At 38.2% G+C, this 21685-nt stretch overlaps 1 protein-coding gene across 1 annotated transcript in view; it reads right to left on the bottom strand.

Moving 5' to 3' along the window:
* LOC149158833 (nucleolar protein 56-like) overlaps positions 1-18375 on the bottom strand; it is a 78670-nt gene extending 60295 nt beyond the window's left edge. The window contains exon 1 of the mRNA XM_089436330.1: positions 18078-18375. Within this exon, the coding sequence (XP_089292456.1) occupies positions 18078-18080 (3 nt within the window). The 5' untranslated portion in view covers positions 18081-18375. The remainder of the gene's footprint in view (positions 1-18077) is intronic.
* Between the last annotated feature and the right edge of the window lie 3310 nt (positions 18376-21685).

The raw sequence follows: 21685 nt of genomic DNA, 5'->3' as shown, positions 1-21685 counted from the left end.
AATGCTCATGGGAGACAAATGTTCCCAACTTGAATCTTATAGTGTAAAAATGATTCATGAATGAGGATGAATAATGGATTTCCCCCAAGAAATTGCATAAGACAAGTGTGCCCTTCCCAAGAAGCATGGGGAAACATCCAAGGGAACACCCAAGTGAAAGATTGATGGGAATGTTTTCAAGGAATCGTGGTATGGAAGGTTGTAATTCAAAGGAGTGCCAATTCATATCACCCATCCAACTCCCTTCCTCTTCCCCTCTTATCGTATCATGGTCCCCTTGTTGCTTCCCAAGTAACCTTTTTGGTGGGATGTTACATTAGCATGCATTTCCTTTTATTCGCTTTTACACGCATCTAAAACATCACAACCACACCATAATCCTAGCCCATTACCTAGACTCATAAGCATTCACTGGTCAAGTCTTAGCCTTGAACTCTGCACTAGGAATATTTAGAATGTATTTACATTATATATGCACAAAGTAATTTAACTCAACCCACACGGCTCGACTCTAGTCACACAACCTCATCATTCAAATAATAAGTGATTTATTGCGTCATAATTTGGGGGTTAAAAGTAGGGTATTACATTCTTGGAGTTAACCATCATTTTCTACATTTATTGCTTCTCTTGACTTTTTAATACCACAAGTTATACTTTATTTCTTTTCATGATTTAAAGGTGTTTTTAATTCAAAAAATATGCTTAAATTTTCAAAGGGGTCTTGAATCAATGATTACGCAATGCGGTGATGTTTCACAGCAAAGTTCAAATCCCCTAGAAACATGTTTGCCCTTGCATGGTGTATTATTTCCTATGCAAATGTGTTTTGTGCATGACCTATATTTTGTACCCAACAACAACTTATTCCGTGCATGAGCTATTTTGGGCACCTAGAGACAACTTATTTTATGCATGAACTATTGTGTTCATAAGTTCATTAATCTAATGTTTGGGTAATCAATGAGGCCAATGGTGGTTTAGATCCACTAGGTTGTTGCTTAATTGAGAGTTTTTAGTCATTTAAATTTATAGCTCGTAACTAAGTCCTATAATTTCTTGTATTAAAAGGGATTTCCCCCTCTTTTACAACATCATTCTATTATCAGGCAATGAAATAGTGTCACTAATTTGAGTAACATTTTGGACATTTCTTCCTCCATCTTTTAGGTATTGTAAATGCATTCCAACCTGTGTGTGCAAGTGCCCCCAATATTGTAAATAGTTTCCTCCAACCTTTTATGATATTACAGCCTTTATTATGTTTCTTATTATCAATAGTGTAACACAATTACGCATACCCAGTCCCCAGTACATGTTCCAAATAGAAATTTTTATCAAGGATGTTAAGTACGATCCATAAGTACTTGATATGTCTAGTACTTCATGGCACACCTATGGGTATGATAAAGTACCAAAAACCCCCACCCCCTATGTTTAGGTACACATATAGTTACCATGTGTCTACGAAGGAAACATAACAGTGAAATACTCACACATGGAACCCTTTTTTAGGTTAAGTAATTTTTTTTAAAATACCTCAAACCTAATTTCTAGTTTCCCGCCCTTTTCTATTCTATAAAACCCTAAACAGAAACAGAAAAAAGTAATCACAATGACAATTTTCCAATGTTGGGCCATTATTTTGTTGTTGTTGGCCAGTGGTTTAGCAATTGAAAGCACATAACAACTATGGATTTGTAGAATATTTTCTTTGGATTTGACACTAAACAATAATTGGTGTGTAATATCATTCATGTATGTATCAAGTATGTATTATTAATGGTAATTTTTAAAAGTCTGAACTTTAGATATCTATATATTTAGGGCAAGGGCCCTTATGTCCTACCCCAATGTACCCTTTCATCGCCTGAATTTTTAGGGGTCTCTAAACAAACTAGGTATGTGTCCCACATATCAAAAGCTTAGTGTAACATTAATTGTCAATTTTTGGTGTAGCATTAATGTCCATTTTGACTACATGGGCATTACAAGTTGTTTTAGAACAAACAAGGGTTGCAACTTTCCAAGACTATTTTTCAAAACTTTCCAATAAGATTTCAGAAACTTTATAGAAGATTTTTCAACACATATTCACAAATTTGAAATGGTCTCAAAATATTAAGTGGATTGGGAAAAAGCACTCAAATCAAGGGTTAGCCAACCAAGATAAGAAGCTTGAAGAAAATTCTAATTTGGTACGACTTTGTCTTACAAATTCGAGTTTTTGGCAACTTCTCAAAAGAAATTCTCAAGTTTGAATTACCCACTGGAAATTACATATTCTTAGCTACGAATAGATATATCACATACTTGATTTGGGTTTATAATGAAGAAGTTATCATCATTTCAAAATTAGACCAAAGCACATTTTTTATTTATGGGGAAAAATGGTTTTACACAATAAAACTCATAGTTTTTTATAGATTTCCAAATTGAAGCGAGTAAAATGCTATTTCACATAATTTTTTGCAGCTACAATTTGATATATTACTCAACATGCTTCTAAGAAATATTCGAGAAGTTACAACCTATCAAAACAGTGATTCCAAAATTGTTGTGCTTATAGGCTAAAATGACGAAAGATTGACGCTGTTGCAACAAAAGTCCATTGAGGAAGATAAAAGCCTAGCTAATATGTATCATTCTAGAGAGGGATGTTTTGAGATGAAACAAGTATCAAAAGAATATGCATTCCCTACAAGAATTGGCAAGAGGCTTCTTACATTGCATCACAAGTATTGTACCAATGTTTATAATTGTCATTGGTTAGGAAGGGCAAGAAGTAAAATACAAAGAAGACAAAAGATGTAATTGTAAAGGACTAGTAAAGAGATGTAAGAGAATGTAATGATAGAGGAGCCCCGACTGCTTATTAAGACTATTAGTTACCACACACCTTACTCTTTACAATAAAGAAACCACAAAGATTAATATAGCAACAATGGAAGAAATAGGTCCCCAAATCCCATTAGTTAGCTCTAATTATCACTATCATCAATCTCTACTACAACCTTGAGGTCAAAGGCACTATGAAAAGGGAATGCAATATGGTGTGTAGCATATAACTATATCCTACATGTACGACTATAGACGTATGACTTGAGGTCCCATATGCAATTCTACCTTGCTCTTCCTTAGGCCTTGTTACCCACCACCAGTGGGTGACCCCTATAGGAGAATTATTCTCCTAGATTTTTCTTCAACCGACAACCAGCAGCCCCTTGCAACCACTAGATAGCTCAATGTGCCACCATTCTCCGCCACCTGAGCAAGCCATTATGTGCCCTTGCCGATCTGTTATGATCTTATGTTTGAAGGTAGGCCTTCTAACCCCGAAGGTATGGATTTCATTATGTAATATTTGCTTGCTTTTCTTGGACACATTTGGACATGGATTATTTGGGGGATTCGGCGAAAAGAATGGACTGGGTCCGTACTCGTGTTCCCTTGTCCCAACTTGGTAGTTAATCGTGTATCCTATTCCTGTGGGATCTCCTCTATTGGCTACTAGCTTTAGGAGTGGCACTACATCGGAAACCCTGATTTTGGTTGTGTGGTCCCACTTCCCGACACCATATATCTCACTCCCCTCCATTCATTATAACCCCTTTCACATTTTTCCCATTTGGGTCCACATTTGTCCATAGGATCCACAAAGAGTTACCCTCCCCCTCCCCTTGTCCACACTTTGGGTCAGGCCTGGAACGATGCCCCAGAGGTAGATGCAGCTAAAAAAAAGTTAAAAGCATAATTTGGCCACTTACAACAAGAAATGTACCACAAAATGCAAAAGATGGTCGGGGCATAGGAATTTAGCAGGTGGGAAAAAGCCAAGCATGAGCTCTACCCCTATCATTATGGTATCATTATGGTCATCACCGTGGTTCCTAGGGCCCCTATGTGTGCCTCTTGCATCATTAAGGAGCCCATTATTCTCCCAACCCCTGGTGGGCAATGAACTACCCAACCTTATGAGAGTAATCACTGCTTTATATACACATCATGCTCTCATCCCCTGGAGCCCCGAGCAGCTAAAAGAAATAAAATCAATAAAAAGCAAAATGCATATGAAAAAGGGTGGAAAAAAAAGGTTGGGGTAACTCATGTACCACGATTGCTCCCTCCTACATCTATACACCCAATGTGTGGGCTTCCCTTGTCATAGCTACCCTTGTACCATGGCATGTGGCTTAGAGCCTTCCTAGTTGCCCCACTTCGTTCCACCATCATTTCACATGAAACCTGCCATTTGACGAATGTACCATGGACCTGTTACTCCCTTAGAGGTTGAAACCACCTAATAGGATCCTTTATCAACCTCTCTTGAGCTTGGTGACACTTGTACACTCTAAAGCCCATTTGGAAGGGCATGCCACTATGAAGTGTCCACTTTTTCCCTAATTAGAAAGCTTATTTACTCAATTTCTCTAATAAATTGTTGGACTGGAAGGTGAGGAGACACATTGGCTCTTAAATAGGACTGCAAGCGGGTTTTGATCTTGGGCTTTGCCTTGCTATACGGGATCCAAGCCCTCTAAAGGATCATAATGGCACTTGTAGGGTGAGCGTCGAGAGCCATGGGCCTCCACCACAACAGAGCATTTATTGCCATGCCATGGGCATCTTCAACACCCCATATTACTTGTTCGTGCCCCATCCATATAGAGATGATGATGCACTTGGACCACACTGCCCAGTCGGCCACACATTTGCACATGACACTTGGCAGTTATTCCAAGGCCCAGATGGGGTGTTGTCTCATCCAGAGAGACATGGGAGGGCTTACATCATCATTCTAGCCCTTATTGATGGAGAATCAACATGTTTGATCCAGTTGTAGACCCATGAGACCATTCATTGTGCCCCACAGCCACTTGGGAGCACCACATATGTTTTGGTTGGAAACCAAGGGGCCAATTCGAGAGCCCTCTCCTTCATATTGGCGCATGGACGACTTATCTTGGCCTTCCAACAGCCCTTTGCACCATTATTTTATCATTTCGGCCTCATTAGGAAGGCTTGTTGTATACTTTTAAGCTAATTGGTGGGTTTGTCACCAATAAGGTTGTTATTTTGCACATTAAATTCATTTTTAGGGGCTTATTAGGTTAATTGGACCAAATCGAATCGCTTAAGGCTCATAGAAATTGAAGAAGAGCCTCATTTGTAACTCATCATCATTTGGATTGGGATTTCTCTTGTAAAAAAAATTATGACCTGCAATTAATGGACTAAATTGGAAGCTTTTGATGCATTTTGATGTTTGGATTGTCATTATCTTGTCTTGGAGCTTCTATTTTGCAAACGTGATGGATGGATATATTTGCTTTATCTTGTAAGTGTTATTTTGATGCTATTTCTTTACTTTGTTGCATGATTAATGTATGGAATATCTTGTCACAATCTTAATGTGCCCTAATTAAATGTGAATTCATGAAAACACTGGGATTTTGAAGTATTGCATGCATTACATGTTAGATAATGCGAATGAATGTTCCTAGAGGCTTGCCTTATCCACGCAACCTTGAAACTTCATCAACCTTTGCCAAAACAAAGTGTAAATACCTCTTGTAGTTGTGTTGTTGCCTCTTATGGTTAGTGAAAGCCACTTAGGTATCCTTGATAAAGTGAAGTTCTTTCATCAAAGCTAATCTTGACTCCATTTCTCCCAATTGTCTAGGCATTGGTCCTAATCCTAGTTGATCAACCCTAAAATATTCTCCCTTTCTCTCTTTTCAATTTTTCTGCCCTAACCCTAGAAGGTCACATAGGGCATAGTGCAAATTGCTTTAGGAGGTGTGTTTTTAAGAGCGAGTTGGTAGGCAACTACGTTGGTGAGTCCTCTACTTGCCCTCCAAATTTGAGGCAATTCCTGTGGCTAGTTTAGGAGAAATCCTAAGCCCTAATTCCAACATCGATTTTACCCCTAAGCTTCTTTTGTTAGTGGCATTCCAAAGGTCATTTGCTCTTGAAAACTCTATGAAAGTTAATCATTCTTTGACCTCTCTCATCCTTGCTTGACCTAGGTATCTCATTGAAGATCATTCCTCTTGTAATTTTGCAAACCCTAGGCCTCGCTTGGATTCTCCTAGGTCTCTCTTGTGGTCCCAAACCTTTATATGGTTCTTATCCTACATAACCCTAAGAGAGGTCTTTCCCATTTCCTTAGGAAGCCTTTGATTTAGGAGTATCACTTGTATCTAGTATCCTTTCCTCCTAGGTCTAGGCCCCCTCATATGCCTTTCTTGGAGAGCCATCATCTTGCCTTTGAAGTAGCTAAGCCATTATCTAAGTCTCTCCTTTGAATGGGCTTTGGAAATCACCTTATACCTTGCCAATGGTCCTATCATTTGAGTGTTTTCCCTTATACTGGGACTCCTCCCATCGGTGAAAGTTCGTAAAGAGTCGGGGACACTAATTGAGGTGACAGTGGGTCTTTGTCCCATTGTTGTCATTTAGTCTAGTAGTTGTTCCTTAGGTACCCCTCCTAGGACCCCTGCTAGATTGTGTGGCAACAGGCCTATGATCAAGGCATTTTAAGAAGGAAGGGCATGTTGTGTCCTTGACACGACTTGTGACTAGAAGACCTATGGGTACAATGCACATACTCATTGTATTTGTTATTTATTGGGTTCCATACGCTATTAATGGCCCAATACATTTAACAAAGGCCATTTTTGTCTAATCAAACCCACTTACAAATAAGTGATTCATAAGTTATTAGTAATAGGTTTATAGGTATCTTTGAAACATAGCTTGATTATGGTGGAAAGCATTTTATGTGCCAAGAATCTAGACTAAATTTGATTTTTGCAAGAGTTATTTTGTGATAAGCTCCTTAAACTAATGTTTGGACCATTAAGTAACTAGAGTAAGGGCAATTGAAACCCACTAGGCCATAAGTTAGTTAACAATTGTTAGTTGCTTACATAAATGACTTATAACTATGTTAGTTCTATAACTTTTCATATTAAAAGAGGTTTCCCCAATCTTTCGTATCATCATTCTTCTGGTATTGATCAATGAAATATTCCCACTTATTTGAGTACAAAATTTTGGAGATTTCTTCTTATTCAATGAAGGTGTTTGGGAAGGCAATGTCATAGTATTGCATGATGGACCATTGTGGAGTCCCATCAATAAAGCAAGTATTGATCAATGAAATATTCCCACTTATTTGAGTACAAAATTTTGGATATTTCTTCTTATTCAATGAAGGTGTTTGGGAAGGCAATGTCATAGTATTGCATGATGTATCATTGTGGAGTCCCATCAATAAAGCAAGCAAGTAGAAGCATATGTAACAACATAAGATTAATTAGCATCTCCTTTTTGTGGAAGAGGTGATGTAGAGTTGCATTTAATGGCAACGATACATCGCTTCATTTAGTGGGAATCATAGCATTCAAATTAGAGCTACCAATCCAAATTTCAACTAGGTTAACCACATTTAAAAAAGATATAGGTTCTCCAAGTATCAAAGCCAAAGAGGATATGAAGGCTCCCATTGCCTAGTTGGATAATCATATTCCAAAAGTTATATTTTTTCAAAGTCCCTATGTTTCACCCCCACACATTTAATCTAACATCTATGAAAGCTTATTAAACATGAGTTGCCACATTACTTATCATGATCCTTCAAAATCAAAGCCCATTTGTGTCAAATCTTGCAGCGAACCTCAAGCACCCCCTATGTTACACGGTTACACCAAGTTTCTAGTGTGATGTGGATAAATTGGGATGCATATCCAATATGTCAAGAGACCTCCCCAAAAAAATATTCATGGGGCAACAAGGCGCATCGGGGTATGACATAGGGGACCATACCCCAAATATATAATTATTAAAAATATATTAATATTTGTTTTAAAAACTATTAATAATACATACTTGATACATACCAATCATTGCTTAATGTCGAAATCAAAGGAAAGACACTACAAATCCGCTATTGTTATGAGTTTTCAGCGACCAAACCATTGTCCAACAACAAACAACTACCCAACAAAAACAAAATGACAAACCAAAACTAGAAATTGGGTTTAGAGAATTTTATTTTTAATCCTCTAAAACGGGTACCATGGGTGGGTACTTTTGCAAATTCCCTCAAGGGCACAAGGTACCTCTACACATACCCAAAAGCATGGGATGCAAATTTTGGGTATTTTGTCATACCCATTGGCATACTCTAAATTACCCGACCTAATGGATTCTTATGGGCAATACTCGATGTCCTTACTATGACTCCCCATCTAAAATGTGTACCTAGGTGTTGGTTACATGTACACATGTTACACTAGACTAACCAAGTGACTTACAAAGTGTTGGCATCCTCATATTGCAATTTTTGCTTCTTTAGAATCAACAATTATCAATCCCACACTTTCCAATCGTGTTGCCTCTAATCTTCAGCTCTATAACTTATTCTAGCAAAGAGTCCTGCATTTTTTATTCAGTCCCTCTCTCTATGTCCAATGGAATACTCACTTAAGCAACTCCCATGGGTGCAAAGCAATGTTATCAGAACCAAACTAGTCATCGAACCAATCAACCCAAAAACCGGAAACTGGACCACAACCAGAACGAAAAATCAGTCGACCAAAAAATACATAAATATTCAAATTTTTGAAAAAAACATATATTCATGCGCATCCATCCATATAAATCCAAACCATTATACACAAATATGAAAAGTTTATCATCCATATATATATATGCAATCCATCTCTAAACCAAAAATACATCAACAAAGAGGCTCTAGATGGCCTCTAGCATTAACAAAAAAAAAAGTCATGCTACACCAAATATCTACATATCATCAAAATAATTACCTATATTAGGACCCCTATCATTAATATCACCCTTTAAGCATTAAAATAAGATAGAAAAAGCTTAACATGTAAAATTGAGATTTTGTTTGAATGATGGGTAAATCCTTACTAGGGTCACAACAAAGGAGTTCAACAATCTATGCCACTAACAGTAAAGTACATAGAGGGCTTAGTACTATTGATTAAATGCTAGTTCCATACACTCATACAAAACATAATCCAATGGAAATGTTGCAAACCCCCCCCCCCCCAGTCCTAAAACCTATTATCGAATTTTGAGTGGGATCTAAAATTCCACTTTCTCCATATGAATTCCATTGAGATTGGAACCACTCTCAAACATCTTGAGACAATTAATGATAAGGTTAAAACTTTAAGTAAAAGGTTGCATTAAGAATTCAACATTACCATTATTCACATAGAATTAGTGGGGCCCTGGAGTTGAATATCAAGCTGCCCCACTCATAAATTGCTATTTTTTTAATTTTGTTCGAAGGGTCCTTGGTTGCATTGTACAAAACTAACCAATTCAGTACCAAACTAGTGTTTTCAACTTTTCTGGCTATGTGCCATCAGTTGAACCGCTTTAGGCATCGAAACAATTGGACCATTTAAATTTCTAATACCAACCAGATTTATTTTCTCACAGCAAATTAATTTATCCCCAACAATTTATTGATTTACGCACATAAACATTGATTTGCCAAAAAATAAAATCACCAGCATTTCTAACTTCTAGAAATAAAAATATGAAGCGGGAAAAAACTAGAGAGATCAATCACACATTGCAAAATAATTATGTCATTTCATTATCTGAAAAATTTGGGTTTTTAGACCTACAAAAATACAAATCAGGAACTTGCCACTCAACTCCCTCAGAATGAATTCAGCCTAGGTAAATTGACCTCAAGGAAATCTGACCCCAGATGAAATTGGCCTAAAGAACTCGACCTCCGAAAATCAAATTTGCACCCTCCAGTGACTTGATTTGCGCCCTGCCACTAATGCACACTAGAAAAACCCCAACACTCTAGCAACTCTGCCTCCTCTAGACAAACTTGATCTCCCTCTAGCAACTCGACCTTACAACCTCCTCCTACTCAACTTCCCTAGATTCGCACGAACCCACTCGCACTTCTCCTTCTTTGCACACTGGTCACTTAGACACAAGCACTACAAAGAAAATCACTCTTTCTGAATGATGACTCGCCCACACAATTGTGCTCTTACTATTATATCTTCACCTCCTCACTAGGCTCCCTTTATAATCTTCATTGAGTCCAAATCCCTAACCCCAATCTCCTTGCTATAGCCATCTTGGAGATCAACAATTGAAATTATTTTCAAGTCACCTAAATAATTAAATTATTATCCTTAAAAAATGACACAAAAGTCCACAATAATTAATTTACTTTAATTATTGTATTTTTCCTAAGTTAGACTTAGGAAAGAAGACATAAATCACTAGAAGAGGTGAAAATGTCTTCCATATGCTAAGACACCAAGCCGATGTAGAAGACCTTTTGAAGCTACTCACATCAACACTCCCACCTAGTAAGGAAGGAATTATCCACTACCCCTAGTTTATCTCAGTACTTCACAAACTTTCCCTTCACTAGAGGCTTCGTGACAACATTTGCCACCTACTCCTCTGTAGGAATGTATTGCAATCTCATACCATCGCTCTAGACCTTGTCTCTAATGAAGTGATATTTTATTTCAAATTCTCAATATGCTTGGATCGATCATGAAACATAGGATTCTCAGAGAGCTTAATGCAACTCTAATTATCACAATGGATCACTGTTGGCCCCATCTACAGATCAAATAGTCTCGCACGCATCTTGGGAAGCCAAAATGCCTCACAACTCGCCATACTCGTTGACATGTACTCTACCATTGTTGAACTAAGTGCCATTGATTGTTGCTTCTAGTTGAACCATGAGATAATGGTTGATCTCAAGCTTAAACAACATCCAGATGTGGACTTCCTATACACCACACTCCCTACCCAATCAAAATTTGTGTACCCGTGCAACTCCACTCCTCCAGCTCAAACATATCTCAGTTCAAATTCTACTATCCCACACAGGTATCTTAGCACATGCTTCACTGCTACCCAATGAACCTATCTCAGCTCCACCATGAACTGGCTGAGTGTGTTCACAGTGAAACATATTTCCGGCCTAGTGCTGACCAAATACAACAAAGAACCTATCAGTTGCCTATACAATGTGGGATCCACTGATTCACCCTCGGAAGCACTCAACTCCTTCAAGTTAGTGATCATCGGTGTAGACATAGGCTTGCAATCCTCCATCTTGAATCTACTCAAGATCTCTACTGCATACTTGCCTTGCCGAAGGAAAATCTCTCCTGGTTGTTGCTACACCTCCAATCCCAAAAAGTAATGCATCAAGACAACGTCTTTCATGTCGAATTCTGAAGCAAGATCCTCCTTACAACCCTATGAGCTTCTCTAATCCCGTCAAGAAGAGATCGTCCACATATAATACCAGATGAGTGGTTCACCCTCAATGAGTACAAAGTACAAGTTGGGATTTGCCTCACTCTTGGTGAGGCCCAAACAAAGAAGATGTCCATCAATCTTGACATACCATGCGTAGCCTACTTCAACCCATAAAGGGCCTTCTTCAACCTACAGACATCAAGATCTCTCCCATATACCTCAAAACCCTGGGGATTCTCAATATACACCTCCTCCTCAATCACTCAATTGAGGAAAGCAATCTTCACATCCATCTGATGCACCCAACCCCATCTCTGAAGTAATGGACATAACTACTTGAATAGATGCATATCTAACGATGGGTGCGAATGTCTCCTCGTAATCCACTCCCTCCTTCTAGGAGAACCCTCTCGCCATGAACCTCGCTTTATACTTCTTGATACTGCCATCAGTTGCATGTTTGATCTTGTAGATCCATCGAGAAGTGACCACAGACTTCCCCTCTAGTCTCGACACTATATCCCAAACATCATTGCTCATGATGGAGCTATACTCCTCTATCATGGCAACTCTCAAACTTGCTCACCTATAGCCTCCTTAATAATGGAAGGCTCAGACTTGTTGAAGGTGCTCGACAGTGCCAAATAACTAGAAAATCTAGTCGGTGGTATGCTCTACCTGAAAGATCTACTAGAAGCATCCACATGCTCCTCAACATATTTCAATGTCTACTCAACCCATCTTGGCCTTCTCCTAGTAGAGCTTGAAGGAATATCCAACTCATCCTCTGAATCTACTAGTTGTGTCCCTACTAGTGCTACTGCTCCCTACTCAGCCTTAGGAGCTTCTCGCTCCAGCTCCTCTACCACTGTTGACTCCCTCGCATGAGATCTCCTAAGTGTCCTGTCCTCATCAAACCTAACATCCCAACACAAGATCACCTTTCCCTGTCTTGGAATGTCGACTTGGTAGACCTTTGAGACCTCATTATAGCCAACAAGTGTGCCCCTCTTAGATAAGGGCTCCAGCTTAGTCATCTTCTTTGTAGGCACGTGGACATAAACTGGACTACCGAATATGTGAAAATGACTCACATTCGGTTTCACTCTCGTAAACAACTCCTCAAGATTCATGTCCTCCAACACTCTATGAAGACTCCTATTTTGCACGTACACAGTTGTATTGCAAGCCTCCGCCGACAAAAACATAGGCAACTCCTAATCACAAATCACTGCCCTCACAACCTCCATGATGGTCCTATTTTTCCTCTTGCCACCGCCATTTTGTTGAGGGTTGTAAGCCACTGTGAGCTCCTTCTTGATTTCTACTTCACTACAAAAGTCCCGGTACTCGTTTAGGTATATTCGCCCCCATTATCTGATCTCAGCACCTTAATCTTCCTCCTTGTCTGGTTCTCCACAAAAGCCTTGAATTCCTCAAACCGATAAATGACCTCATCCTTGGTCTTCAAGAAGTAGATCCAAGTCTTCTTGGAATAATCATATATGAACATCACAAAATATGAGGACCTTGTGATCAACATCACAGACACAGGACCACAAATATTAGAATGCACCAAGTATAACACGCCCTTTGACCTGGTCTCACTGTAAGGATATGCAATCTCGATTTGCTTGCCAAGCACACACCCTTTACACACTTTGTCAAGCTCCACTTGGATCTTTGGAAAACCAGTAACCATCCTTTGCACCATCAAAAGAGCTTTGTAGTGTAGGTGTCCCATCCTCCTATGCCAAATCTCGTTCTAGTTGCCCTCACAACTTATAGAGATCTCTCTCCCTTTTACCGATCACTCACTACTTATTGAAATCAGTCTCCTTCGACCCAACAACCACTTCACCTCCTGTAAAGTTGACCTCCAATACTTTGTCTTTCATTGTCGAAACTAAAAGGAGATTCTTCTCCAATCCCCGTACATATAACACCTCATTCACCTCCATGATGCCTCCTAAGTCCATCTAGAACTCCATACTCCCAGTATCCTCGACTACATACTAGGCCTTGTCACCAAGCTCCACATTTACATCTCTAGGCCACCCGGTCATGCTAGTGAAGAGATCCTGAGATCCCATCCTATGATGAGATGCTCCACTATACATGAACCAAACACCTTTCGTGATTATTCCAGAAAGGCAAGATACTAGAGCAAATTTTTTATCGAACTTCTCCACCATCTCCTTCGTCTGCACAGTAGTTGTTGTAGCAGTCTTACCCTTGCCCTTCTTTTTGTTTAACACTAATTGGCAAAATGCTCGAACTTATGACAAAGCATTTAACTTATCAGCAAAGCATTTAACTTTGCTCATGTCCTCTTCCTTCTTGTTCTATGAAGATGCTCCTCCACCCTGGTTCTACTTGGCCTTCACTTTTCCCCTTTTTCACTTGTGTAGCAAGAGAAACTTCATCTTTCTCCTCACCGCCCTTTCGTTGTCCCTCGGTCAAGGAATTTTCCCAGATCTCCTTTTGGGTAAAGTCATCCCATAATCGGCTCTAATCAAGAGGTTGTTGACAAGCAAGAATCCCATCCACAAAAGTGGGTCACTACTTCGCGCACCCCTTCATAGCAACTTTGACCATCTCTGAATCATGCACGATTTTCTCAACAGCTGCAAGCTCATCACGAGCCTGCTGGACTCTCGTGAGATAAGATGCCAAGGTCTCAGATCTATTCATTTTAATATTGTTCAACTTCTCTTTCAGCACCATTTTCTTATTCTCGTTTGTAATCTGATAAAGACCAATCACATCCCCAACCACATTAGTCTTCCAGTGTCTTTCCCTAAAATGTGGAGGATTATATGATCCCTCACACATCCAAATTATGCAACTCGCTTTCATATCCTTCGCCTATGCTAAGTTGCAGGATTCAAATCTAAAGGAACTTGCACATCTCTACTCATTAAATCCCAAAGACCATTCAACTTCAAAATCTAGGTAATTCGCTCCTTCTAAGGGCTGTAATTTGATACCCCATCCAACCTGTCTTCATATCTCAAACTGAACAATGATGCCATCTCCACAAACCAACTGCGACCACAAAACCCAGCTGCAAAATTTAATGAAATAATTATGTTATTGCTAACCCTAATGATCTCAAATCTCTCCTTTGGAGTTTTCTAGATTGCTCTGATACCATGTTAAATTTCTAATATGGCCATATTTATTTTAGCACAACAAATTAATTTATCCCCAACAATTTATTTATTTACCCACATAAACATTGATTTGCCGAAAAATAAAATAAATAAAATCACTGTATTTCTAACTTCTAGAATTAAAAATATGTAGTGAAAATAAACCAAAGAGATCAATCACACATTGTAAAATTAATTAACCCACAATCAATTCTCCGTCATTTCATTAGTTTTTTGACCCACAGAAATTTAAGGAAAAATACAAAACTGGAACCTACAACTAGGGCTACCTCAAAATGAATTCGACGTAAAACTGCCCCGGATGAAATTGGCCTAAAGAACTCGGCATCTAGCAATTAGATATGTGCCCTCCAGTAACTCGATCTGCACCCTATCACTAATGCACACAAGAAAATTCCCCAGCACCCCAGTAACTTGGCATCCTCCAAATAAACTTGATCTCCCTCTGGCAACATGACCTTGCAATCTCCTCCTACTCAACCTCCCTAGATTCGTACGAACCCACTCGCATTACTCCTTCCCTGCACATTGGTCACTAAGACACTCACACTATAGAGGAAATCGCTCTCTGAATGATGACGCGGTCACACAACTATGCTCTTCATCTTGTATCTTCACCTCCTCGCTAGGCTCCATCTATAATCTTCATTGAGTCCAAATCCCTAACCCCAATCTCCCTTCTAGAACCATCTTGGAGATCAACAATTGAGATTATTTCCAAGTCACTTAAATAATGAAATTATTTATCCTTAGAAAATAACTCAATTGTCCACAATAATTAATTTGCTTTAATTATTGTATTTTTCCTAAGTTAGACTTACAAAAGAAGACATAAAACAGAAGAAGAGGCAAATAGTGTCTTTCACATACTAAGAAACCAAGTCGATGTCAAAGACCTTCCGAAAATACTCACATCAACAGAACCGAGCGATTCCATCTATTCCAGTCCAATTCCAATAGCACAAGTACGAAGTTGTCATGAGATAATGCCTCAAGGGCACAAGGTACCTCTACACATACCCCAAGCATAGGACACAAATTTTGGGTACTTTTTCATACCCATTGGTATACTCGAAAGTTCCCAATGTAATAAGTTCTTATGGGCAACACTCGATGTCCTTAGTATGGAGTCCCCACCCAAAATGTGTACCTAGGTGTTGGGCACATGTACACATGTTGACTAGGCTAACCAAGTGACCTATATAGTGTTGACATCCTCATAGTGCAAACCTTGCTTCTTTGTAATCGCCGATTATCAATCCCACCCTTTCCCTATGGCTTGCCTCTAGTTTTCAACTCTATATCTTATGCTAGCAAAGAGTCCTGCATTTTTTTATTTACTCCCTCTCCCTTTGCCCAATGGAACACTCACTTGAGCAACCCTCATGGGTACAAAGAAATGTTATTAAAATCAAACCAGTCATTGAACTGATCAACCCCAAAACCAAGAACTAAACTAAAACAAAAAAAATAAAAAATAGACCAAAAAACCGATCAATCAAAAAATACATAAGTATTCAATTTTGAAATATATGTGTGTGTGTGTGTGTGGGGGGGCGCGCGCATGCATCCATATGGATCCAAACCATTATACACATATGTGCAATGTTTCTCATATATATATAACAAGGGTACATGTAACCAAAATAGCATCGAGGGCAATCCATCTCTAAACCAAAAATACATCAACAAATAGGCTCTAGATGGCCTCTAGCATCAAAAAAAGAATAAGGTCATGCTACAACAAATACCTACATATCATCAAAACCATTACCTATATTTGGATCCTCGTCATTAATATCACCCTTTAAGCTTTAAAATAAGATAAAAAAAGCTTAACATGTCAAATCGAGATTTCGTTAAAGTGATGGATATATTTTTACTAGGGTCATGACAGAGGAGTTCAATTGTCAAAGCCACTGACAAAGAGGTACATAAAGGGATTGTTGTTCCTGATAAGATGCTAGTTCCATACCCTCGTACATGACAAAATCCAATGGAAACTTGCCATCCTCCAATCTTAAAATCCTAAAAATTATTAAGTCTGTGGGATTTTGAGTGGGATCTAAGATTTTATTTCCTCTATATGAAAACCAATGAGGATGGAAGCACTCTCAAACATCTTGAAACAATTAAAGGTAATGTTAAAAATTTAGTAGAAAAATTAATTGAATTTAACATTAGCTTTAATTAAATGACATTAGTAAGGCCCTAGAGTTGAATATTAGGCTGCCCGACTCATAAATAAATAAAAAATTAGAATATTGTGTTCAGAAGGTCTTTGGTTGCATTGTGCGTAACTGACAAGTTCAATACTGAACCAGGGTTTTCCAGTTCTGTGCCACCAGTTGGACCGATTTAAGCATCAAAACAGTCAGACAAGCCGACTCCACGAGTTCAATCCAGTTCGAAGTCCTCGTGGGAGAAGCAGGGCAGGAAGCGCATAACGCAAATGTTCTTAGGGGCACCACTGACACTGTATTCACAAGAGAGGAATTACCCTGACCACATGCAACAGATGGCCTCCACATTTAAAATGTCTACAGACCATTACTATTGGAAAGGCAGCAGACAGCGGGAAGTCCTCTATAGAAACTTCTCTTGAAACTCGCCATCCAGGAACAAAAAGAAACGCCTCAATGATTCCCGACTAGCTAAGCCAATAGAACATCCGAGCATTAGCTCATTTCTAGAGCTGATTGGCACGAACGGAGAAAAACTACAAGCATACGCTGATTCTAATCGAGAGTGAGCTGAGTACCAAACTTACAGAGCAGGATGGCAAGATGCCCGCTACCAAGGGCGAGGTCTTTCAAGATGGAATGGCAATCTAAAGAGCGAAGTGCTGTCGGTGCCTTAACTTCGACAAAGGTCCAAGATACAAGGCACCTTCAGAATATCTCATCGATGAAAAGCAGTCTCGGCAAACACGTTAGGTTTATCCCACTAGATCTTTCCCTGATGATGTTGGCTACGTATAGGAGCTACTTCTGCACTACCACTATGTATTACACTGATTACAAATTCTAGTCGCATTGACCTACTTTTTGCGATCATCCACCCCATTAGATCTTAATAAAATTATCTTTATCTTACATCTTATCTGTTGCTTTTGTTGGTCAGTCCGTAGCTTCTCGTCTCTATAAGTTTTTGAAATGTAGTCTAATTCTAAACAATATGTCATGGGCTAAGTTTATCATGGGCTGGGAAGCCCAGAACATCCTGGCTTGGTAGCTAGCATCGACGCCTATGAATGCTTCCAAGCTTGTCAGGTTACAGAACATACATCATTATGCTCTGAACATTTGTTGCATATGTAAGAAATTGCCAAAACATATTAGAACCTCTCTTTTAACACCAAAATAAAAGGTCCGAGCGAATGGTCTGTTAGCTTCCTTGCGTGAAGTTTCACACAGAAAAATGCTAAGCAGCTTAGCTAACTTTTGAACATTTAGCAGTACACTGCAGTGTAACAGTTAATGTTCTGAGCTTAATAGAGAAACGCAATGGTTAAAAATACAACTTGCATGTTATAAACTAGTTATTGTGTTCACCTCCATTGAAGCAAAGGTTCCGAGTTCAAACAACACAGCTTACCATTTCAGAGCGAGCTTTCTAGGGCGTGATAATAAACTAGAAGTTGAATACGATTATGACAATATGCAGCAGCCTTTCCTTCCCATGCTCTGTGCTACTCTAGAGATCAATTTTGGCCTTCCCCTGTTCTCCAGGGTTCTGTTAAAAACCCCGCCTTTGTTTGGTGTCGTGCTTCCGCTTAATGCATGCCCCAAAGTATCTTTTGTCAATACAGATACCTAGATAGAGGCATTTCGTAGATGTATGGGGCTTTTAGGGTTTAAGACTTCCCTATTCGCCACACGTGAATTGTGTTCGAGTTTGAGGCGAGTTGTGTGTTACCACCAAAATATTAAAGCGAAAATTTAAAATCGATCATCGTTTAGTTTGACCTGAAATGGGATTGTGTGGACTTTGAACGAAGTTATGCGCCTCGTCATGAATTATAATTTCTCCTTCCTCACCTACGCTAATGTTTTTCGTTTCAAGTAATAAGGCAAGCACTCATAGAGGACGTCTCGGTTTTTGTTGAGGTATAAGTTACCTGCTATTGTGTGGTTTGCAGGTTGTTACACGTAGCCTAGGTTTATAGTGGCAGCTAGTCAGATTTGATCCTGGGTATTTAGGATAACTCTCACTAGTCACCGATTATCCTAGATTCAAAAAAAAAAAAAGGCAAGCATAATGACATATAATATTAGATTTTTTTGGGTAACTAGGCAGCCTTGAGCAATATATAAACCTCCAAAATAAAGAAAAGCGTAATTATATATAATGGCCAACACCTTATGAAATAAAATGAAATGATATTTTAAAGTTTACAAGACTAAAAATAGTTTATGAGGCCATTAGTTCCCTGTTTTTTGCTCTTTGCAATTTAGTCCTTTTCCAATTCAAATTGATGATGAGCTAACCCAACCTTTCAACAATCCCCTCGCTATAAAGACAATGCCAAGAAATTGATGCTAACATGTTCTCATAACTTTCTCTGATGTCTTTGAATGCATCACGTTCCAAAATGAAATATTTTCCCGATTCCACAGCCCCAGACATGCAAAATGTACACACCCGTTCTTCCCAAGCTTCTTTAGGCCTTTTCCACCATCCTATTTCACACCGAAGTTAATGTGAGTTGGTCCTTAATTGAGCAACAAGAACCTTTGCCCTCCACGAAATGCTAGCTCCAATGAACTCTTTTTGTTGTAAATCACACATAGGGTTGAATTCCTCAATGTAAGCCACTTTTCAATCTAGTTTTATTTGGAAAATAATAATAATAATAATAATAAATAAATAAATAATTAAAAAAAAAAAATGTATGGAAGAGATGTTGTAATGTTATATTATGTAAAACATTTTGATTCGGTTAAATTACTGGTGGTTTTTATACTTCAGGTTTTGACAAGTCATGATTTTTCCCATGGGATTCTTCTTTAATGTAGCATTTTTAAAGGCATAAAATTCCAATGAATTTTCTTTTTTCAATCGAAAGAGTGGGTAGGTAAAAATAATACTAATGATTTTTTCATAAATGTAGAATTGATTTCTTTAAGTAATAGAGATTTTTTTATCGGTCCAAGACTCACAGAAGTGGAAACAAGCTCTCGTGAAACAAAAGCTCATAGTAGACAAACAACTAGGCCAAAAATATCCATCGATATGCCTATGAAGTTTGAAAGCTTCTCGAGCGAAAAACAATCATGTTTGCCTAGTGGCGCATAAGGGGAAACAAGCTCTTGCAAAGAAGAAACCCGCAATGGATGAACCACCATCCACAAGCAAAATCTCATCGATGCTAGAAACTGCCATTGATATGGCTGGGAGGTTTGAAAGTTTCTCAAGCAAAAAAGAGGCATGTTTTCCTAGTGGACCGCACTCCTCCAAAATTGTGCTCCATTCACTAAAGATAATGTTAAACAAAAACATAGAAGGGAGGGTGTTCCCCGATGCTTTGTAAGATCACGACATTGAAACTGAGGGATAGGGACAACCACAATCGCAGATGCACTCCTAACATAACTTTTTTCGACCTGTAGTGCTGACAATTAAGGCCGACATTCTCAACAAAAAAAATCTCCTTGGTGTTGTTCGCTTTTTTCAAAATTAAATTTTGGTTCATTTTATAGATTAATTTCATACAAATTGTAAGTAGTTGTGAGGGAAATCCTCATGTATAAATGTAAGTTTATTCAATATTTGCAACAAAAAAAAATTGCAATGGACAATTTGACAAACATGCTCAAACTTACATTGTCAATGGGTAGGTAACAATAATATCAATGAGACTTCCATTAATGTAGAATTGATTTCTTCGGGTAATAGAGAATTATGTATTGGTCCAGAACTCGCACAAGGGGAAACAAGCTCCCGTAGAGTACAAACGTGCAATGGACAAACTACCATCCACTAGTATCAAAAACCAAAGGAAAAAGGACAACCACAATCACAGACACACTCCTAGCGTAACTTTCCCAGCCTACGGTGTCAACAATTAAGGCGAACATTCTTGTCAAAAGTTTTTTCTTTGGTGTTGTTAGCTTTTTTTTTTAATTAAATTTTGCTTTGCTCTATAAATTGTTTTCATGCAAATCATAAGTAGTTGCGAGGGAAATCCTCATGTATAAATGTAAGTTTATTCACTATTTTCAAAAAAATTAAAATATTATTGCAATTGAGAGTTTCTCAAACATGCTCAAACTTACATCATACATAGATTTAAATCCATCTTAACTCTAGATTTAAAGAGGTTTGCACCTCGAGAGATTTGATCACTCTTGATGCATGATAGATCCATAATTAAGATGGATCTAGAATGGTTATATTGATCTTGAGTATTCTATTGTATTGGTGTGTAGTATTTCAGCGTTCTCATAATTTTTAAAGTAATATATTCTATCTAATTTATTGAATTTTGATTAAAAATTTGAAATATACTTTTATTTTTAATTTATAAAATAAATATTAAAAAAAAAAACGACTTTTATTTGTTGAGATAATAGAAGTTACACTCTTTAACTATTTCGATTTATAAAAAAAAAAAAAATATATATATATATATATATATATATATATATTTTATTTTATTTTTCTCTAGTTTAATCTTTCATTCTTAACATCGATTACCATAAGATTTTTTTTTTGTATTTCACATATCTACCTTTGCATTAGCTCTTAGGCATAAATGGCTTTTTATCTGCTTCAAAGTAAAGACTATCTAGGTATCATCCTAAGAATATATATATGACCCTCTTTGGGGTCTCATCAAAACTCCACCTCATAAAGGCAACTATTATACCCATAATCTTGTATGGTTCAAATATTTAGAGATAAAACCTACTACAAACTGATTAGAGTTGAAGAGAGAGAGTCCAAACCCTGCTCCTCAAACACATCATATGATGCAAGTGTATAGTTCCCTGCTCATCATTTAGGCAAAGTTTGGAGCCCATCACTTTTTCCTCGAGGTCATTTTTCATCCAGTCTCCTCCCTACATATATTCTAAACTTTTGGGGACTCTACTCCTAAGGGGAGAGATCCATCCCTACCTTGCACTATGTTCATCATAGGATCTTGCCTCAAATTACCCCATAACAAAGGCCTATAATCTTCTCTAGTCGATGACCATTTC

This window comes from Pinus tabuliformis, chromosome 5_2 (assembly GCF_031772625.1).
Source record: "Pinus tabuliformis cultivar Carrire ecotype Pingquan chromosome 5_2, CPIR1, whole genome shotgun sequence".
Taxonomy (NCBI): Eukaryota; Viridiplantae; Streptophyta; class Pinopsida; order Pinales; family Pinaceae; genus Pinus; species Pinus tabuliformis.
This window is presented reverse-complemented; position numbering and strand designations above follow the sequence as displayed.